Raw genomic sequence first — 13,354 nt, 5'->3', positions numbered from 1 at the left:
CTGGTCATTTGTTGTTTGATTACTGCAGTATATTCGAGGCTGCTTTGCAATAAAGGGGAAAATACAAAGATAAAAGTATTAAGATAAAGGTCATAGCTGTAAACGAATTCCCATAAATACATTTTTAAACTGGGAAACCATTGTTCATTCAAATCAAAGATGAAGTCTATAAAACAACAGTGCATAACATAAACAAAAGAAAAAAGTCACACTTGCAGAAATGTTATATTTTCCGGAAGTTTCAGACTTCTTTTTAGCATTTCCCCTATTTATGTAGCCTTCAAAGTCGTTATAGGTCTGTTTGTATTTATTGTAAACAGTTATTATTGTTCGAGTTGTTACATTAATAATTGCTTGGTTCAATTAAAGTTTACACAAGATATTTGTTTCTAAAAACTTAAAATCATTATTCTACCTCCATGCTTTAATTGAATGGATTTGCAATTGGAATAACTAAAGAAGGACTAGTATCAAGTCTATTAAAACCAACCGGCGACACTGTACCTATACGTGAAATTGAACTCGGCCACGAATAGCGTGTAAACAATGACCACCAGGTGAACGCGTTTTGTGTACTGACACTATCAACAAGGTCGGTAGGCAATAAGTTGTACAAATAAATCCAGTTGGATGGAGTTTTAAATATCAAATCCGGTTGTTATTTTTGTAACGTGAGAGTTCAGTTCATTTTGGATGAGGTTACGGGGTCGAGATAAACTCTTCATGGTCAGGGACAAGGTTACACGTTTAGGGTGCATGGGTGTGGGATTGGTATTTTATTTGTATTTTGTATTAATCTATCGTCACATTGTGGTGAAAAAGGTCAAATTACATGACGATAGTTCGGTCTTGTAAAGGAGAGGGGGCAGGATTGGCGGCTAGCAATACGTCCATCTCTCATTGGTTGATATTTTTATCCGTGCGTCAAGACAGATGGACACTATTGGTAATTGTCAAAGACCAGTCTTCTTACTTGGTGTACCTCAACATATGCATAACAATAACAAAACCTGTGACTTTGTGAACATTACTCGTCTTTGCACTTGTGAACATAACTTGTCTTACACAAGATACTTTGTGAACATACACATGGGACGTTGTGAACATTACTCGAGATCGAATTGAACGGTCATCCTATCTGTAGACATTCCATGACGTCACATATGGTATGTGATGTGTGTTTCTCTTACATCAACGCTGTGATAGTGAATAAGACATTGGAGAGATTCCTTGAATTCTCTTATTAAGGGATCGCTCAAAATGCCATCGTTGAATTGTGAGGATGGTGATGTCTTAGATATAGATACCATTGGTTTATTTTGTTTAAAAAAACAGAGACATTCATTTTGATTTAGGTGGACATGCTCATTGCCCAAGTTTATTTTATTGAACTATCAAGACAACTTTTTTCTACACCGTTTTAATAAATGGAACTTGCTGTTGATGCTGACGTCATAAGAACATCATCATAAGTATTGGAACCTATTTACAGTGTGGAGTTCAAGACGTTAGTCTTAGAGTTCAACTCCGATTGCATAAATGAATTCAGGCATCATCTTCAATTTAAATTTTATGTTACAAGCAAACTTATTACTTTTCTGATTTTATTTCAAAGGGTAATAGCAATGGCGGTTAGCAAATTGCTTCCAACTAAAAACTACATGGTGTACATGAAGAATATTGTTACTGGCCTCACGCTTTGTAGTTACGCGAGAAGAACTGAGGTAATAAATCATGCATTCAGTTCAAAATGAAAAAAAGTTGTTGTCGCCACAATATTCAAAGAACCATGAATCATAATTCACAAGGAAATGTATGTATGGAGGTCAACATACAGCACACAATGGAGCCCGAGCTTAACAGTGACAATACAAAAAGTGCAACCATAGTAATATATCGTCTCCATGGGCTGATGGTGATCAAAAGGATAAAAGTCTGTTGTCGCTACAACCACTCACTTATTCAATGGACCATGAATCTATATTACAAATACAATATCCAAAAGAATATATAGATTCTGTTGATGCATAAAATAATGTCCCAGCTCTGGGATTTTCGTGTGTTTTTGCTAGATTCCTCGCTCCCGCTCCAAAGTGACTACAAAAATCTCTAATGGATAACAATGGCATATTTCGACATTTTTTTTTCAGCAAGAGTTGTGGGGCCCATTTTCTCTAGTTTCATATTTATCACACAACTTCATGATCCCTTTTATTTTTATTATGATTTTTGGATTTTTGGATCGTAACACTGCATGGTTTGAATGACAATATTCAGTGATAAAAACACACTAATACTTAATGGAGACACAAGAGGGCGCTACCACTAAAACGGTTACTAGAAAAAATAACAATAAGAGGCGCTAAAATTAACCTGGTGATTAATAGGCGTTATTATTACAGCATCACTGTACTCTGTTTTTGAGCAAGGCGTCCTCGAGGAAATGGCAGGACGATCTTGTAAACCCGTGTGGGTACGAGGTTGACTGAACAGTGTTTACAGCTTTTCATCCTCGCTGGTGACGGAGCTCTCTGATTGGTCAGGTTTTTCTAAATCTAGCTCTGGTCTGGTGCTGATGACGCAACAGACCAACAGTAGAGAAACACTCTGAAAGGGAGATGGATACAAGACATGACACTTTGTTATCATGAGCTTGCTTTAATTTAAGGCAACAAGTGCATTTCTTTTTAAATAATGATTAAAAAAAATAGATTAAAGTGACACCAACAGTAATTATAGACAGCAGGATTAATCTGCTAAAACAGAGAATTATTCTTAAAAATCCTGCTAAGCAAAAACAAGCAGCATCCTACCAGTCACAGAATGTACCCGTGACATGGTGTGGCTGGTGCCCTCATTCTTGTGAGCATAATGTTGTTGTGCTTAGCAACCTTTGTTGCTTTAAGCAGCTTGATGAAATTAGGCACAGGATTGGACTACTTGGAATGTTCTTGCCTGTTTGTCTGACTCTCTCTCTTTTATTTTGAATATAATTGTTCTCCAGAAGACGACCAGAGCATACTGATCGAAACGTCGAGTTGAAAACCAATGGTTCTTTTCAGAACCCCCCCCCCCCCAACTCATTACCGCAAACTTTTCCATATCATATTTCCACCATGCAAAGCTTCAAATCCTGCTTTATATAATTGTCTAAATTATGATGTACTTCGGTGTAGTTTTTAATTTTTTAAATGCTGTAGATTGGAAGCAAAATTTCAAGGGGTTTTCGGTTTTTTTCATGATGAACAAATACATTGAATTGACTTGAATTCAATAATAATTATAGTAGACTTTTCCACTTTACCTCCAGAGCAACCATGATCAGAGCAATCATTCCTAGGGTGTTGATATTTCCAATTTGAAATGTAACAACTGCCTCAGAGCATCCCTGCAAAAGAGAAGAAATTGACAGATTGACCTTTGACATGCGGGTGTTTTCATATCGGTATCCTCTCAGGTGGATGATGATTGGTCAAGGACTGCGTCTGTGTAGATCATGGGTGCGTTTTGGTATAAACCAGTAACTGTTTCGGTCATTGGCTAGTGATCAACCAATGGTCAACGTCAGCCGAAACAGTTATTGGTAACGAGCGCGAATTACTGTCACATAAATTTGTCATTGTTTGGCGGACATTTTATCGGGTCTGTTTTCGGCCAGATTCTCCGTATTGCCGAACAACATGCTTTAATGGACAGTTAGCGAGCTGAACGTGTATAATAAACACATTATTAAGTCATTTGTACTTGGTGCCAAACAAGGTCGTAGCTAGTGTTTGTGGTTGTTTTTGTTTTAGGGGTGTCGGAACATATTTATAATGGTGTCGAAACACTACCTGGGGTGTTAGAACATAGGGGTGTCGAAACAAAGGAGTGTCGAAATACAGATGTGTCGGAACATGTGTCGAAACTTAAGATGTGTCAGAAAATGGGGGTGTCGGAGCAAACGTGTGTAGGAAAACAGGGGTGTCGGATCAAATGGGTGTCTGAATATAAAGGTGTTGAAAAGGGGGTGTCGGAATAAAGAGGTGTCGGAACTTGTGTCGACGTTCAAAATGTGTTGAAACATAGGGGTTGCGGAACAAAGGGTTTTCTAAATAAAGGGATGTCGGAACATAGGGGTGTCGAAACATAGGGTTGTCGGAACAAAGGGGTGTCGAAACACAGGGTTGTCGGAACAAAGGGTTGTCGAAACACAGGGTTGTCGAAACACAGGGTTTTCGGAACAAAGGGGTGTCAAAATAAAGGGATGTCGGAACATAGGGGTGTCGAAATAAAGGGGTGTCGAAACACAGGGTTGTCGGAACAAAGGGGTGTCGAAATAAAGGGATGTCGGAACATAGGGGTGTCGAAATAAAGGGTTGTCGGAACATAGGGGTGTCGAAATAAAGGAGTGTCGGAAAACAGGGTTGTCGGAACAAAGGGTTGTCGGCACATAGGGGTGTCGAAATAAAGGGTTGTCGGAACATTGGTGTATGACTACTTGCCTTTTCATGAACAAGCTGAGGTTTGTCTGGTTGTCCAGGGGTCCCAAGGTTACATCCGGTCTTATTCTTGGGAATGCAGCAAGATGGCGGAACAGCAACTCCTGAGTTTTCAACTAACCTTGAAAAGTAGGAATCATTCCAGTCACTTGGTCCATCAACCCCACAACATCGTTGCTGATAAAATGAGTTTAGAATACAGATAGGGCAAATAAAATGAGTTTAGATGTTGCAACTTGATCCTAAACTAAAATGACCAGGGGTCATTGTCAATTATATCATTATCAAAATGATTTGTCATTGTCAATGTCTATGTCATTAATTACCTTCTGTTGGATGTTATTGTAGCCATCATCCACAATGCCACCTTTACCGAACTCGTTTTTTACCTGATTCTTCATGGTATTTCTAGTATTCTCTTTAACCTGAAACAAAAAAAATAATCACAATTGTTGATTTTGTGGAATCCCTCCTTTTTGTTTGGTTCCAATCGACTGCATCCCTCAATCTGTCCCGTTTATTGGTTCCCGTGTCCCCATAGCTCCCGATAAACGACATCCTTGTAATGTAACTAGTTTATAAACAATTGACTATATATCAGTATGTTGCCATGGCAACTAACTTAGATTCCACTCTTTTAACCAAAATCCCTACTCTAACCAAAGGTTATCCAGAATTGTACCAACCTGTTCCCTGCCGACAAATGCGAGAATACCCGTCGCCAGTTCAGCAATCACTATGCAGATCATAACAGCAAAATACTGATGGGTGAAAGAAATATTAACCAATTTTAATGAACGACCATTAAGAGGAAACAATAACACTCTCTTCTTCACAACAAAGGGTGTTAAGTCCAAAAAGACTGCCCTCTATAGTTTGGCGTGTCGTAGCAGAGTGTGGGTTCGAACCCCGGTCATGACACCTATGCCATTCAGCAAGGCACTTCATCAACATTGCTTCGTAAACAGTCAATCAGTCATGCTTCTACGATACCCATGCCTACATCCTGACAGACTGTGAAGGGGGTAACCCTGTTTCAGCCCAAGGAGTAGGTGGCTTCTAGTGGATGATACCCATGCCTACATCCTGACAGACTGTGAAGGGGGTAACCCTGTTTCAGCCCAAGGAGTAGGTGGCTTCTAGTGGATGCTACCCATGCCTACATCCTGACAGACTGTGAAGGGGGTAACCCTGTTTCAGCCCAAGAAGTAGGTGACTCCTAGTGGATGCTACCCATGCCTACATCCTGACAGACTGTGAAGGGGGTAACCCTCTTTCAGCCCCAAGAGTAGGTGGAGACGTGCCCCTGGTGACAGTTGATTTGGGTTGGCAGCCTAAATCAACTGAAGTGGCCGTCTGGCCCAGTGATGTTAGGTGAAATCTCATAAAACAATTCAAACTATAATTAGGGGGAATTAGAGGGACAGCTTGGTCAATAGGAAAACTAGGGAGTTAGAGCTAAACCTCATTTTTGTCTCGCAATTGGCTGGCAAAGAATTTCACTTTGAGATGTTTTTGTTAAAGGCCCACTGAAACAGACTATTCATTGTAATTGTTATAATTATAGATTAGTCCAGAAGTATTGTTGTGAGCTGAACTATTAACGGTAACGTATACGTGTTACTGTCTTATAAAACTTGAGCCAAACATGGCGGCGTCCAGTACAGACTACGTGACGTCACCTAACAATCACAATAGACTTGTGCATGTCTTACACCACTACATTAACACCTACTATTTTCATTCCGATGTGGCTTTCTTTCATGCAAGCCCAGACTCCATTGAAGCCAGCTAAAAAGACGAGACATCCTAAACCAATCAGAACCCAGCAGCCAATCAGAAGTTCGCTCTCATTCTGAACGTAGACGAAGGCAAATGCTGACAGGTTTTGTAGGATAAAACCACCAACCGCAATCAGGATCAAACCGAATATCTAAAGCAAGAAACAAACCAATATAAAACAAGAATCAAACTGAACATTAGTTTTAGTTAGATTGTAAATGAGTCTACGTCATTCCAGCTACTTGCCAAAGCCTATGCAGCATTTAGACAAGAAACAAACCGAAATATCTAACACAAGAAACAAACTGACCACATAACAAAAAAACAAAAAGCCCAAACATATAAAAACGTAGGAAGAAATGATAAACAAATAGTAAAGTTGCGGGTACACAATCTACTGAAGACCAGCAGAGTATACTGTTGGAAACGTCGAGACCAAACGGGCTCTTTCCAGAGCCAACACTCCCTCAAAATGGTTGTACCCGCAGGTTTACTATTTATTTATAGTTTCTTTCATGCAAAGCTTCGAACAACATTTAAAACATGAAGCCAACTGAAAATTAGTTTAGTATAGATTAAAAATAAGTCTCCGAGGCAAGCCATTCGGATATTCAATATTGAGCCGGTGTTCCAAGGAAATCTGGAGCCGGAGATTTTGTCCCGATCCCCCACATGGTCAATCAACGGGGCTGCTATATCACCATAAACCTCACCTAACTGGACAAACTTACCCAAACCACAAAATTCACAAAGAAGTAGAGGACGCGAGAGTTCTTTGCGACACAGCTTGGTTTATCCGCCATCATGTAACTCTCTAAACCAATAAGTCAATAAAATAATCATCATCTTAAAGAATATTTATAAGGCGACAAAATCCACCAAAATGAGGTGCTCAAGGCGCAAGGAAGATATCAATGGCCGTTGGGTTTAGTTTAGTTTAGCAGTTTATTTCCAGAAAATATGTTTTTTGAAATAGGCCTACGTGCATTCTACAAAACTCAGACACAAGTTGGGTCTATATCCTGCGATTCTCTAAACCAAAATTGGATTGAAAAGTTGATATATCCAATGTCCGTTTAGGAGTTGGTTTAGCAGTTTCCTTCAAGAAAGATGTTTCTACAAAACCCAGACTCAGGTATGGCCTATCTGCGACACTCTAAACCAATCAGTGAAAGAAAGGTATATATATATTCAATGTTCGTTTAGGAGTTGAACAGTAGTTTATTTCTCTAAAGATGTTTATGAAATCACGCCATCAATAAAATTCAAAAACTCAAGTGTAAAGAGGTCTAAAGTCTGTGACACTCAGTGAATACAAGGAAGATATTCAGTTTAGAAGTTTCTTAGTCTCTAAAAAGATGTCTTAAAATGCACACACTCTACAGAGCTCAAGCTCAAGGAATGGCACATTACTTTAGTTTGACTTACCTGTCTCCTCCGTTCTCAAAACACAGTTTTAATAATTACAGAAATTTGATGTAAAGCTTGACTCTAAAACCAGACACAAGAAGTGGACTCCATAACCTTGCTTGACATTATTTGATTATTATGATTTAAAATTGATAACCTTTTAAAACTCAATAGGAACATTGACTTTGAGGTTTCTGTTGGGGCCCTCGTTCAAATAGTAAAACACAGAAACTTCGATAGCGAATGATCGAAGTCCAAAGATCCTGTCAATTTATTAATTATTATACACCAATTGGATGCCAACTACTACAACAAATGATTTTTTGGTTAAAAATACTGATGCCCGTTTGCGCAGGATGGGTATACCACAATTTATAAAGTTGTAAACCACACGGGATGCTGTTTGATTTTGCTACATAAATGTACCGTCACACATTCGTATAACAAAATCACTGGGACTGGCCAACAATGACCTCTTTATAACAGGAACGTTGTCATAAGAGGACAGCAAAACAAAAAACCACAAAGCAGAAATAATTGATATTACGACTTGGTACAATCTTTTATAATGTTGACTGTAAACTTGTCACTACATATTTTTTTGAACATTTTGGCAAAAGGCCTATTAAATCCCTGTGGATTTTTAGGCATTGCATGGTGAGGTGGCTTGTGGTATTAAACACCATGTGTAGTCTTGCCAGGTAAATTGTGTTAAACCGTCTTGCTTAGTATTCTACATAGGAGTAGATTTTCGGAATTCGGGAGACTTCTTAGTTCGGTTATCTGCTATTTTTTATTTTCACCTGGTCTGTCTGTTTTTTTAATTTCGCGTTTCATACGATATGGAAAAATACACAAGAGTAGTATGCTACTTTCGTTTCCATTGTTTGGACTGTTTTATTGTGATGTAATTTTGTAAATAGATTTATAAATGTTCTTTACACAATCTGTCATTGTGAAAATGTCAGCAACACAAAAATATTTCCCCAAGCGGAAGTGCAACTTCAGTATTACATGCACCAAGTGCTTGTCGCACAGCGGGTTAGGATATCGGTTAAAAAAAATCAAACCCATAGTTAATGACCACACAAATTAGTTAAATGCTACTTGTTCCTTGACCTTTGTTTGAGAATTTTCTATCTCAAATAGGAAGAAAAGTAGGTGACGACTTTGAACCTTTGTCCCATTCCATTACGTGCTTGTAATGCAAAGTGTAAATTGAAAAGTGAACAACAAACCTCATAGTTTGTGTGTAATTAATGAAACATTATCCGGAACTCTGACGTCATTATGTTGCAACACGGGTGTATTAGTCAGGAGCTCTGTAATAGACAAGCCAAGTGTCGACCGGACGTTTTATTTTTTAATTAACAAAGTCGCTAATGCTTTGCAATAAAACAAACTCTTCTATTTCATTTCAGAATTGACTCATAAGTCGAATCTTATTGTAAATTTTCTTCCGAAATGTTGATTGTTTGGCCCGTCTACTACACAGAAGTAAAGTTTTCATTTTATAGCGTTATCGATCTTCGGGAAGAGACTACTGACAAGTCTAGTGCGAAAGCGGAACGAAACTCAAAATTGATGATGTTATCAGATTTGTAAATCCATTGACCAAAGTCCGTTAGATCACGCTGAAGTTACACTGATATCTCATGGTTTCAATGAGGCTATAGTCCACTTCTCGCTGTGAGCAGACCCCATTGCCAAATCCTGAAGTTTGTAGAGAAGAGCTCAAATTAAGCGATCGCCCTCTTCCTCGTCAAGTTGTAATAAAAACCTCAACAGCAGTCAAGATGGTACATGGGTGTGGCGCAACAGTCGCCAAATTTACGCTCTTTGTCTTCAACTTTTTGGTCTGGGTAAGTGACACATTGTCTTGAATAGAATATAACCAAGAAATTTGTGGAGTTTTACCCCAAAGATTGACAATCCGAATTTAAATTTTGCTTTTTTTTATTCACGATTTCCTGACAATCGAAATCCAGCTGTGTTCTCACATTATTCTCACCTTAGTTTCGGGAGATTCGAGTTTTAGTTATTACTAAACAAAAAAGGGCCAAGTGTAAACGAAGAAAATAGCGAGTTATGTTGTTTCAGCAGGTGTTCGATTCCTGCTATAGCTTTTTCCATTTGATGCTAAGCTGCTTTATTTGATACTGACCATCTCACTATGATTCTCTGCCCAGGTTGCCAGCATTGTTCTGATCGCAATTGGTGGCTATGTCTTGAATAATAGTGCGAAGTACTCCGATCTGTTCGGGGAAGACACCAATACTTTGGCCGTAGTTTGTGGCACACTCATCGGCATCGGTTGCTTCATATTCCTGGTGGGATTCCTCGGGTGCTGCGGTGCCTCCACAGAGAACTCATGCTTCCTCAAACTGGTGGGTAATTTCCTCTCTTTCAGTCTAACTTTTTCCGAATCTATCTAAAGCCATTTTCACGCTGTATTTGATCCCCGTGGAATTCAGCCCGGGAGGCCCGGGAGTTGTTTTATTACAGGAGCATACTCACAACTTTAGAACAAAATGGATAAAACTGTACGGTGTTTTTTTTTGTTACTTCTGTTGATAAATTGTTTGAGAGCAATTAAGAAGGTTGCCAGTTGAAGGTTGCAATACAATAACCAAAGAGTAACCGGGTGGGCTATATATAAGTAGGGTAGAAATGGTATTAGAAGTTTGTTTTATTGACAGTGTGGGCCTTGTATATTATGAATTGTTATTATTTGTTGTATGAATGGAACAAAACAGACAAACAAAAACAAGGAGTCAGTGTTTTTTGTCTGAAAGTAATTTTGATGGTTTTGGGAAGAATAACTTTATTTCTTTCTTATTCTCCAGTACTTCACCTTCCTTCTCATCTTGACTCTTGTGGAGATTGTCGGAGGTATCCTTGCTCTCGTCTTCAAGGATGAGGTAAGTTTCTGTGATGTACGGGTCAAAGCAAAGGTCACCTATAGTTTACCAAAGTAATTAACTTACAGCTGTTTTATCGTACATTTTCTTGTTCTTTATTTACGAGTATTGGAACAAACTGGCGTACCGGGCACGAGTTTTCAAATGCACTCTTACAAAAACTGGGTTGACTTGACCGTGTTTTAGGTAGTAGGGGCTCTGCAGCCGGACTATTTTTTGTAAATATTTTTTATTTGTTTTCCAGATTAAAGAGACATTTAACGACGAGCTTTTGAAGCAGGTCCAGCAGTTATACGGCCTCCCGGATCAGACAGTTATCACAGACTCTATCGACGCACTGCAGAGAGATGTAAGGGTCATTTTGATTAATAGACCCCTTGTATTAATCGCCATCTTTGATTAAACGTGCATGCGTGAAAGTCTATCATTGTTTCCATTGTGTGTAATCCAATATGGTGGTCAATGACGTCACATTCAATCAACCATTGACCTGTATTGTTATATACAATGCGATCTACCTATTCCTTTGGGTTTCTCCAATGGAAGAGAATAGGTAGATTGTATAAATCTCAATAAAATATTGACCAATGGTGGATTGCATGACGTCATGACCGCCATCTTTGATGACACACAATTAGAATTATGATGAGCGTGGTTAAAAAAGATACCATTTAACCTTTACCCCAAAGTAGACTATTTAATCTTTAATTGTGAACTATCTATGATTTCTATGAAATAAAAATAATGACATTTTTTTAAAAATTGAATTGATGGCCTACTTTGTTTAAACTGTGGTACCCCCGATCAAACTGCAATTGATGCAAAGTTCATGTTTGTTCTATTCTTCCAGAGCCACTGCTGCGGTGCTGAAAACTTCACTAATTACTACGATAGTGAGTTTTCAAAGCTCCCTGGTAACCAAGCTGTACCAGTGACCTGCTGCATTGACGAGACGGACTCGAGTTGCAACGACGCTAAGGCTGATGGCACTATCGCAGACCCAAGTAAAATCAATACTGATGTAAGTTAATGACGTAGGAATCTGAGGGATGGCTCCGGCTATGTTTAGGCTGGAAGTTTTGACTTTTGTTGGTGACTTTTCGTTTCGAGCTAGCATTTTACGACGATACCAGTCGTATTGGTTCATTAGGGGTTAGCTAATTGACGTCGGCATGACGTCATAGTAATGTCACAGATGTCCATTTACGGATTTTCAATTCGTCAGTAAATCAAACCTGTAAAATAAAATAAGAAAGTAACCCCCAACCCCAACCCCCCGGACAAAACGACAACCCCAAAACATATAAAAGAAGAAAACAAAGACACACACTATAATAAATAAGCTGAAATACTCGTAATTGATGCAAATTATTTGTTATAAAGTTATCATTATATAGAACTTGTTCTTATATTTGGGCACTGTGCTTTTAACAGCAATGTGACGTCATGCGTAACTTCCTGCTTGTTTTTTTTTTGTCTCTTTATTTTGCAGGGGTGTGTGGATAAACTCATTGATTTCTTTGAGAGTAACTTTCTCTACATTGGAGGTGCTGCCTTAGGTCTGGTAATTGTGCAGGTAAGAATCTTGCGATTTGTGTTTTAAGAGTTTTGATAATCTTGGGGTGCGTCTTCGGCGGTCGTAACCAGTAACTGTTTCGGTCATTGGCCAGTGATTAAAGGCCCTGGACACCTTTGGTAGTTGTCAAAGACCAGATTTTTTCGTTGAAACTTGACTCCTAGTACAGGGAAAACCTTTTGAATAGAATTTTTAAAACAATTTTAGATTTTTGTATTGGAAGAAAATATTGTTATTCTTTTGTCATAACTTGTACTACCACTTTTATAAATTTCCCAAATCTAATTTTTTTTTAATATTTTTTTTTTTACCTTTCAGATTCTTGCGATGGTCATGGCTTGTTGTCTGATCAGTGGTATTGACAACAGTGGTTACGAAACGGTCTAGTGTATTGGCCAATAACAACAGACTAATATTTAATGAATATTGTATATAACTTTTGATTTTACTAATATCAAACTTAGTGACAGTTTTACTGAAATAATTGTACATTATATTGATTCATAGAGAGTAATGCTTTTAGAATTTTCTTCACGTAAGAAGTCATAAGTAGGCCTATTTGTTGTAATTATTTCCCATCTCAAAGTTGCTTTTGAAATGTTTTTAACACCGCTTTGTATTTTTTTTTTCATTTCTGCCAAATAATTTGCAATGTGTCTGACTTAAATTTGTAAGCCCTGAAACTGATTTTGCAACATAACATTTTAAAACCTACTTTAGACAATTAGCAAGAACTAAACATTAATTGGGGCCTTTAAGTCTTCGTGTATTTCCTTGCTGGTTCTGTGTACTCTCATGGAGTTAAAAAAGGTAACTCGAATGCTAGAGGCTCAAATAAAACAGCAGTCGCACTTTGGTTCTGGGTTTAAAACGACATACATTACAATGCATTTTATTGTTGCTATAAATATATCCTGGACAATTTATGTTATGTACAAATATTGGATGAAAAATGATTTTATTGAGTTGTTACAGTTGATAAATTATAAAACACGGAGAAATCCAGACTCTTTGCAACACAGTCTCATATTGGCGTCAAAGGAAGACGTATCATTGGCTGAGAGTTGCGCGTGTTGCGTTTAATTACGAGAGTGCGCATTGCTATTGTTTGACCTCGGTGATGCAAGGGTTCTACGTCCGTTTTCGAAACCACGGCTTTCTGCTGGGCTTCGAGGCGCGTCCGC

General features: G+C 38.3%; 2 protein-coding genes across 2 annotated transcripts; one reads left to right on the top strand and one right to left on the bottom strand.

The window, feature by feature from the left end:
* Positions 1 to 267: 267 nt before the first annotated feature.
* LOC139953607 (tetraspanin-7-like) lies at positions 268 to 7,824 on the bottom strand. The gene is made up of 8 exons (XM_071953079.1): positions 7,692 to 7,824; positions 6,995 to 7,077; positions 6,217 to 6,414; positions 5,168 to 5,242; positions 4,808 to 4,906; positions 4,485 to 4,658; positions 3,305 to 3,388; positions 268 to 2,607 (listed from the first exon to the last, which is right to left on the bottom strand). Exons 2-8 carry the CDS (start codon positions 7,067 to 7,069, stop codon positions 2,497 to 2,499), a joined length of 816 nt encoding a protein of 271 aa, XP_071809180.1. The 5' UTR covers positions 7,070 to 7,077; positions 7,692 to 7,824; the 3' UTR covers positions 268 to 2,496.
* Positions 7,825 to 9,345: 1,521 nt separating this feature from the next.
* On the top strand, positions 9,346 to 13,175 carry LOC139953631 (CD63 antigen-like). The gene is made up of 7 exons (XM_071953124.1): positions 9,346 to 9,535; positions 9,863 to 10,060; positions 10,520 to 10,594; positions 10,839 to 10,943; positions 11,445 to 11,615; positions 12,087 to 12,170; positions 12,489 to 13,175. Exons 1-7 carry the CDS (start codon positions 9,470 to 9,472, stop codon positions 12,555 to 12,557), a joined length of 768 nt encoding a protein of 255 aa, XP_071809225.1. The 5' UTR covers positions 9,346 to 9,469; the 3' UTR covers positions 12,558 to 13,175.
* Positions 13,176 to 13,354: the final 179 nt, after the last annotated feature.

Source organism: Asterias amurensis, chromosome 22 (assembly GCF_032118995.1).
Source record: "Asterias amurensis chromosome 22, ASM3211899v1".
NCBI classification, from domain to species: Eukaryota; Metazoa; Echinodermata; class Asteroidea; order Forcipulatida; family Asteriidae; genus Asterias; species Asterias amurensis.
This window is presented reverse-complemented; position numbering and strand designations above follow the sequence as displayed.

Coding starts and splice junctions, on each gene's coding strand:
- LOC139953607 (XM_071953079.1), bottom strand. CDS start 7,069: ATGATGGCGGATAAACCAAGCTGTGTCGCAAAGAACTCTCGCGTCCTC. Junction 5,243..6,216: donor GCCACATCGGAATGAAAATA/GTAGGTGTTAAT, acceptor TTCACCCATCAG/TATTTTGCTGTTATGATCTG. Junction 4,907..5,167: donor CATTTGTCGGCAGGGAACAG/GTTGGTACAATT, acceptor TTTTTGTTTCAG/GTTAAAGAGAATACTAGAAA.
- LOC139953631 (XM_071953124.1), top strand. CDS start 9,470: ATGGTACATGGGTGTGGCGCAACAGTCGCCAAATTTACGCTCTTTGTC. Junction 10,061..10,519: donor ACTCATGCTTCCTCAAACTG/GTGGGTAATTTC, acceptor CTTATTCTCCAG/TACTTCACCTTCCTTCTCAT. Junction 10,595..10,838: donor CTCTCGTCTTCAAGGATGAG/GTAAGTTTCTGT, acceptor TTTGTTTTCCAG/ATTAAAGAGACATTTAACGA.